Source organism: Magnolia sinica, chromosome 9, assembly GCF_029962835.1.
Source record: "Magnolia sinica isolate HGM2019 chromosome 9, MsV1, whole genome shotgun sequence".
NCBI lineage: Eukaryota > Viridiplantae > Streptophyta > Magnoliopsida > Magnoliales > Magnoliaceae > Magnolia > Magnolia sinica.
The window spans coordinates 75,507,081-75,515,550 of NC_080581.1; the positions used below are offsets into that span (position 1 = coordinate 75,507,081).

An 8,470-nucleotide genomic window follows, 5' to 3' on the forward strand; every position below is an offset into this window, starting at 1 on the left:
ACTTGATGCCACCTCTCTTGACTTGACGTAGATTCAGAGCTACCCACACCTGTCCCAATCTAAGCACAGGCACGGGCTACGAGGGCACTACTGTGATGTTTAGGTTTCATCCACACCACTCATCCATTTTTCCCTATTTATTTCAGAATGAACCGAAAAACGAGGCAAATCTAGAGCTCAAGTGGACCACACCATAGGAAGCAACAGTAATAATGATGCCAACCACTAAAAACTTCGTAGGGCCCACCATGATATTTATTTTCCATCCAACCTATTCATAAGGTCACGTATACCTGTATGAAGGGAAAACACAAACATCAGCTTGATCCGAAAGTTCTGGGGCCCTTAAGAAGTTTTAAACGGTGGGTGTTCAATCTTCATTGTGTAGTCCACTTGAAGCTTGAATCTATCTCAATTTTGTGACTGTATACTGAAATATTACAACAAAATGGATGGACAGTATGAATATAACCATACATCACGGTGGGCCCCTCAGAGACCCTGACTGTACTCAGCTTGGGACACTAGGGTAGTTCCCAACCCAGCGCGCCTCCCTCCACCAACGAGCTCTTATCGTACTGAGTAAACTCTGTTGGGCCTACACTGAATGTATGTGGTTTATCCACACCGTCCATCCGTTTTTTCAGATCATTTTAGGTGTGACCCCAAATTGAAGCTTATCCAAAGCTCAAGTGGACCTTACCACAGTGGAAATAATGATTTCCACCTTTGAAACCTTGCTAGGCCCGACAGTGATGTTTATTTGTCATCCAACCTTCTCATAAGATCACACAAACATGGATGAATGGAAAATAAAAATATAAGCTTGATCCAAAACTTTTATGGCCCCCAAGAAATTTTCAACATTAGGCATTCAATTTATACTGTTTCCTGTGGTGTGGTCCATTTTAGCTTTGTATATGCTTCAGTTTTAGGATAAGGCCCTAAAATCATCGGGTAAAATGTATGGACGGATTAGATAAAATACATAAATCATAATAGACCCCACAGAGTTTACTCAGTACCATTAGGGTACTGAGTTACTCAGTAGGCAATCCGCCTCCTCTCAACGATGGCTACCAAAGATAGACCGATCATCCCATCCATCTAAAATGTCTAAGCCGAACTTACAATTTATATTATGAATAAAGGGAAAGTGGGCCCTATCCACATTTTGATACACGCGTGGGCCCGTTTCTTGAGATAAGGGCATAGACAAAGTGGTGGCCACCGAAGCGAGTGAATCTTATCTTCGTTAAGCTAATCAGAGCCACTCATCAGACAATATCATGATAGCATAGATGCATTGCCTAAAAGAATCAGGCCCACCCGAATCTGATATTCAAATGGGCACACATGCATATTCCATCAATTATTCATTTTCTACGGAATTGTCTCAACAGCCCAACGCGTGAGACACGCTATCTACAAGGTGTCGACAGTCCCCTGAGTGGTTCGATGTTTCACACGTGTGGCACTAGTATGGTTGGAAACCGAGTGGAAAGCTCTTCACTTGTGTCTGTCTATAAATATAGACCTCAAACTCTCATTTCCTACATATCCCAATGGCTCTCATCTCTTCAAAAAACCCATCATTTCTCCTCTTCTTCGTTATCTTGTTTTCCTTCCTTCTCCCATCTTCTGTCTTTGCAACTACCCAAAAATGCATTCAAGAACACTTCTCTGCCTTACTCCACTTGAAGAATGGCTTTCACTTCTCTTCTTACAGCCTCACCACTCTCCCCTCCTGGAATTCAAACAACACCGATTGCTGCTCGTGGGAAGGCATCACGTGTGATGGAGCAACTGGTCACGTCATCACACTCGACCTCAGTGAGCTCTATATCTCGGGTCGGATTGATTCTGAAAGCCTCTTTCGTCTTCGGAGCCTGCAGAGGCTCAACCTTGCTTACAATGAGTTTGCTGCCTCTCCAATCCCATCTGGGTTTGACCAGCTCACCAGTTTGACCCATCTCAACCTCTCTCGGTTGCCTTTCTATGGCCAAATCCCGCTGGAAATCTCCCGCTTGACCAGTTTGGTTTCTCTTGATCTTTCTTACACTTACTATTTCAACGATTCTAGAATTCTACCCTTGAAACTCGAAAACCCGAACATTGGAACACTCGTCCAGAACATGTCGAATCTGAGTGAACTGTATCTCTTCCGTGTAAATATCTCAGCACAGGGAAGTGAGTGGGGCCCAGCCTTCTTCTTGTCACTCCCTCGTCTCCACAAGTTAAGCTTACAAGCTTGTGGTCTTTCAAGTTCCATCTATTCTTCCCTTTCACAGTTCCATTTCTTATCTGAACTTGACCTCAGTGGAAACAATTTCTCTTCTGTGCGGCCCAACTTCATAGGGAACTTCTCTTCTTTAACGGTGCTGGGCCTTCAAAATTGCAGCTTGTCTGGATCCTTACCATCCTTCCTTGTGAACCTCAGCAAACTAGAGCACCTGGATCTTTCATTCAATAGTTTCAGCGGCCCAATTCCTTCTTCCTATGGAAACCAACTTCTTAATCTCAAAAAGATCGTCTTGTGGAATAATTTGCTTAATGGGACCATTCCGTCATCGCTGTTTTCACTCCCATCATTACAGTACCTGGATCTTGAAGGTAACAAGCTGGGTGGTCGGCTTGACATTATCCACAATGCCTCTTCTACACAGTTGGAGGACATTTATTTGGATCGCAACAACTTTCAAGGAATGGTGCCAAGCTTTATCTTTAAACTTATGAAGCTTAGAACCATTTCCCTTTCTTTCAACAATTTTAGTGGTGTTGTGGAACTAGAATCATTTCAACCCCTCGAGAACCTCTCATTTCTTGATCTTTCTGATAACTATCTGTCAATCAAAGACAGTGGTGGTAACTCCAACTTTGTCTCCTTCCCCAAATCAGATCACTATCCTTGCGTTCTTGTAACATTACCGAATTTCCAAATTTCTTACGAAATCAAGAGCTGATGGGAAAGCTAGATCTTTCCAACAATAGAATCACTGGTGGAGTACCCAAATGGATATGGAAGGTTGGGAATGGGACTTTATACTATTTAAATCTTTCTCGCAATGCTCTGCAGAGAATAGAACCGCCATTTCTCCATGTTTCATTCAGTGACGGGGTTACTCTTGACCTTAGCTTCAACAAACTAGAAGGCTCACTTCCGATCCCACCACCCTCAACTTCTTTCTTCTCTCTTTCAAACAATAGTTTTAGTGGTGAAATCCCTGTGTCAATTTGCAACACAACATCCCTTGAAGCCCTCGATCTATCTAGAAACTGGTTCAGTGGTTGGATTCCACAATGTCTAGGTAAAGTCAGTGATGGCCTCAAGGTGCTAAATCTTCAAGGGAATGCATTTAGCGGTACCTTGCTTCAAACATTCAAAAAGGGATGCAATCTGCAAACTGTTGATCTTAGCGAAAATCAATTAGAAGGCCAAGTGCCAAGGTCTTTGGCTAATTGTACAATGTTGGAGGTATTAAATCTTGGTAAGAATCAAATAAATGACGTCTTCCCTTCATGGGTGGAAGCTTTGTCCCAGTTGCGTGTTCTTGTCTTGAAATCTAACAAATTTCATGGCCAAATCACACTTCCACAATCAAATCAGAGCTTCCCAATGTTGCAGATCTTTGACCTCTCTTCTAATAGTTTTTCGGGTGGTTTGTCATCAAACATGTTTCAAAGCTGGAAGGCAATGATAGAGGAGGACAAATCTCAATCTAAGTTCCTTCATAGAAGACTAAATTCATCACGGAGTATCGTATACTATCAAGACACGGTGACCATTGTGTTCAAAGGACTAGAAAGGAAATTGACAAAGATCCTAACCATCTTCACAGCAATTGATCTCTCCAACAACTGTTTTCATGGGGTTATTCCAGAATCTATAGGGATTCTCAAGTCGCTCCGTCTGCTCAATATATCAGGCAATGGTTTCACAGGCCAAATTCCAACATCACTTGAGAACCTAAGGGAGCTTGACTCGTTGGATCTCTCACGGAACAATATTTCAGGGGAGATTCCTTGGCAGCTGACAAAGTTAACATTCCTCTCGGTGTTGAACCTTTCGCAGAACCAACTTGTGGGAAGCATACCACAGATTAAACAGTTTTCCACATTCACAAATAAATCCTTCGAAGGGAATTTGGGATTATGTGGACCTCCATTATCGAGAAAATGCATTCCACCACCATCAGTAATGCTGACCTTGGAAGATGAAGCTTCAGAACTGGATTGGAAATTCATGTGGATCGGATTTGGAGTCGGATATGGAGCAGGAATGGGAGTTCTTTTCTGGACCCTGACATTATGGAAAAAGGGAAACAAAGAATATAATAAATTTATAGATAGAATGCTTTCATTGATTTTTGTTCCTCGGAAATATTTGCTCTGAAGTGACGAGCATAAAGAATTGTTGACCCCTTGAACTATGCTGTGGATGCTCGATCTCTTCCTGCATGTTTACTTTCTGCTCTTGGGGACTGTTGTGGCCTTGCTGTTCTGTTCTGTGTTGTTCTGTTCTGATTTATGTGTGGTGAATGTTTGCCTCTGCTCCCGGTTCTCTATTCTGCTGTGAATGCGTGCTTTGTGGAGGTTGTAGTGGGCTGATGATTTGTAGAATGTGGAGGGCTGATGGACTGTAGATTGGAGATTGGATCATCTTGGTTAGTTTGCAGGAAATTGTAGGAGTTGCTGTGGGGATCATTTTCTGTTTCTGCATGATCATTTGCAGTAGTTGTCCTCCTGCTCATTCCTGCTTTGTCTGTTCTTTACAGTGTCACACGGAGAAGTTGCTGCCCTGTTTATGGTGCTGGCCTAGAGTTTTTATTCGGAAAAAAAAATGTTTAATTCATGGGGCTGTTTGATTCATGGCCCATCCTTGGTGGTACCCACCATATCAGCTTTTTGGGTTCGATCCCTGCAGCTTCTTTGGCTTTGTAACTCTACTTTCATGCGGGGCCTCTGGTCTGTATATGATGTTTCAGGTAGTGGCCTGCATTGTCTCTGGCTAGTCAGGGCTGGGTCTCTTGTGCTGCCGTTTTGTTGTCAGGTGGCCTTTGAGGAAGAGTTTAGCTGTTGAAGCTTCTGTTGGCAACCGAGGTTTTGCTGGACTGTCCGTTGTTTGTTGGGGCTGTTATGCTGTGTTTGAGGGTGTAGCTGTGGATTGTTGTGGCTGGCATCTTGCTGTCATTTATTTGTGTTTGTTGGAGGGTACAATGGTGGAGGTCTTGCTGAGGGAAAGTCTCGATGTTGTTAGCTGTCCAATGCTGTTGGATTTCCTTTCTCTCGTAGCTGCAGGGGCGTCTCTTTGTGGTGAGATTATTGTATTTTCTGTTTTACTGGTTTTACTTTTTATTGCATAGGCTGATGCTGTCAGTTATAGGTTTCATTGGGTAAGAGTGACCCCTCTTTTGTTTTGGAGCCCACTTGTGTGTTTGTACTCCTTTTTTTTTTTTTTTTTTCAACAAAGTTAAGGTGGTGTGCTCCCACCTTTTTGCAAATTTTTTTTTTTTTAAAAGTAAAATATTTAAGCTATGGAAAGAGTGGAAGATCTCAGGGAAATTGAAGTGTAAGTTAAGAAGTGAGGTTTGTAGTGAAAACGTGGTTGCATTCACAGGTACATGTGCCAATATATTTGGGAGATTTTCAGTAGGTGGGCCACATTGTTTAGAAATTTTGGCCTAAAAATCAGGTTGTTTTACTCCCTTTTTTTTTTTTTTTTCTTTTTTTTTTTACACACACACACACCCCAGCACACTCACACAGTAGTGGGATTTCACCACCTATGGATACTCAAACCCTTAACCGACTATTGAAACTCCTAGGAGTCTACCACTGGAGCAAGAGTAAGGATCAGGTTGTTTTACTCCTAGGTAGGCCATAATATGCCAAAAAAAAAAAAAAAAAAGAATAAGAAAAAAAAAATGGCATAAAAAGAAGAAGCCATCTGTTGATTTTGTACATATTCCTAGCTTAGAATTAAAATAACCTGATTTTTCAGTGAGGATACCTAATCAAAGTGGCCAAACTATGTTCCAATCATGAATGTTCTCTTATCAAATAAAAGGCCAAGTGCGAAGGTCTTCAGCTAATTGTACAATGTTGGACGTATTAAATCTTGAAAACAATTAAATAAACGCCTTCCCTTCATGTGTGGAAGCTTTATCCTGGTTGTGTGTTCTTGTCTTGAAATCCAACAAGTGGCCGAATCACACTTCCACAATCAAAATCGGAGCTTCCCAATGTTGCATATCTTTGACCTCTCTTCTAATAGCTTTATGGGTGGTTTGCCATCAAATATTTTTCTGAGCTGGAAGGCAATGATAGAGGAGGACAAATCTCAATTTAAGTTCCTTGGTAGAAGCCTAAATTCATCACGGGGAGTACAGTATACTATCAAGACACAGTGACAATAATGATGAAAAGACAAGAAAGGAAGTTGAGGAAGATCCTAAACATCTTCACGGCAATTGATCTTTCAAACAACTGTTTTCAGGGTGATATTCCAGAATCTATAGTGATTCTCAAGTCACTCCGTCTGCTCAATATATCATGCAATTGTTTCACACGTTAAATTCCAATATCACTTGAGAACCTAAGGGTGCTTGAGTCGTTGGATCTCTCACAGAACAATATCTCAGGAGAAATTCTTTGGCAGCTGACCGAGCTAACATTCCTCTCGATGTTGAAACTTCCATGAAACCATCTTATGGGATGTATACCACAAATTAAATAGTTCCTTTTACTTTTACAAATGAATCCTTTGAAGGAAATTTGGAATTACATGGATCTCCACTATGAAGAAAGTGTGTGGCACAACATCAATAAAGGCAATTTTTGAAGATGCAACTTTAGAGCTAGAATGGCCATTCATGTGAATGAGGTTTGGAGTCGGATATGAAGTAGGAATGGGAGTTCTTTTTTTGACTCTAACATTATGGGCAACAGGAAGGAAAGAATACAATAAATTTATAAATATAATGGTTTTGTTGATTTTTTCCTCCATAATATTTTCTTTAAAGCGATGATGACCAGAAGTGGATTTAAGTTATGGGAAGAGTAGAAGAATCTTGCTGAAATGGGGAGGCAGATTAGATACTGACAGGTTGAGTAGCGAGACTGGCTACTGAAGTGACGTCACCAAATTCTGTGGAGCCCACCATGATGTACGTGTTGTATCCACACCATCCATCTATTTGGAGATATCATTTTAGGTCATGAGACAAAGAATGTGTCAGATCCAAATCGGGAGTGGACCCCACCACAGAAAACAGTGGGAAGAGTCACACCCACCGTTGAAACCTTCCTAAGGTCTACTATGATGTTTATCTGAGATTCACCATGTTCATAAGTTAAGACAGACATGAATTAAGGTAAAACACAAATTTCAGCTTGATCGAAAGCTTTTGTGGCCCTTAGAAATTTTTAATGGTGGACAGCACTCTCTCCACCGTTTTCTGTTGTGGGGTCCACTTGACTTTTGGATCTGACTCGTTATTTGGCTTGTACCCTAAATTTATATCACCAAATGGATGGACGGTGTGGATACAACACATACATCATGGTGGGTCCCACATAACTTGGTTACGTGACTTCAGTAGCGATTCTCGCTAATCAACCTGTCAGTAGCTAATCCGCGTCCCTCAAATGGCGAGTAATGGTGTGGAAAACATGGTCTACAGATCGAGAAGTGTGCTTCCTCAGGAGGCTAAGTGGCTGCTGACTTTGGATAATGCGGTCTTGGGTATCATGAGGCTGAGTTAGAAAAGGTATCCGGTTTTTTTGGCAGGGGTTTCTCCCTGTAGTAGCTTTGTCATGGTTTGTAGTCTTGGTTTATTTGAGATGATTGGTTTTTGTCTGACGAGTTCTCTAGGCTTGATTACGCAGTCGTATCGACTTGGTTTTGAAAGTGTAATCTTTAGATTGTAGTGTCTGGTCTGTTTTGTGAAGGTGATGCATGGATGCAGATCTTGGTTAGGTTGCATGCTAAAATTGTTAGTATAGCTTAACGGTGGAAATCCCAGAGATCTTATTGTGCATAGGACATAGAGATGTAAGGGTTTAGATGGCTTACCTAACTGAGACATCATAGCTGAGAATAATAGAATAGCAGATCTTCATCTCCTTACACCTTGATTAAGTAATTAGATAGGACTAACGTTTCAGCTGACATGTGTGTTGGATCGGGGACCAAGCCACCTTAAATAGATGCTGTGGTGGAGAGAGTTTGAAACCCATCACAATTCTCTCCCACGGCTCCACACTGTCTTATCTTAGTTAAACGCAAATTGCGTGAATCACACTGAAGTGGGGTCTGCTGGTTTGCCTGATCACATAGTCCAACTATCAGATCAATCTACACCGTTGATCAATAAGGCCCACCTTATAGAGTTCTTACAAAGATTGCTGAAGGTTCATCACAGTTAGGTTGCTTACAGGGGCTCTTCATGGCTCCCAACTTGTCGGATAA

General features: G+C 41.6%; 2 protein-coding genes across 2 annotated transcripts; both read left to right on the top strand.

The window, feature by feature from the left end:
* Positions 1-1,565: 1,565 nt before the first annotated feature.
* On the top strand, positions 1,566-2,963 carry LOC131255152 (receptor-like protein 7). Its single transcript, XM_058255849.1, has one exon. The coding sequence runs from the start codon at positions 1,566-1,568 to the stop codon at positions 2,961-2,963; it is 1,398 nt and encodes a 465-aa protein (XP_058111832.1).
* On the top strand, positions 2,963-4,393 carry LOC131255153 (receptor like protein 22-like). The gene has a single exon (XM_058255850.1). The coding sequence runs from the start codon at positions 2,963-2,965 to the stop codon at positions 4,391-4,393; it is 1,431 nt and encodes a 476-aa protein (XP_058111833.1).
* The last annotated feature ends 4,077 nt before the right edge of the window (positions 4,394-8,470 follow it).

Excerpts from the sequence above, each read along its gene's own strand:
- LOC131255152 (XM_058255849.1), top strand. The coding sequence starts at position 1,566 with ATGGCTCTCATCTCTTCAAAAAACCCATCATTTCTCCTCTTCTTCGTT.
- LOC131255153 (XM_058255850.1), top strand. The coding sequence starts at position 2,963 with ATGGGAAAGCTAGATCTTTCCAACAATAGAATCACTGGTGGAGTACCC.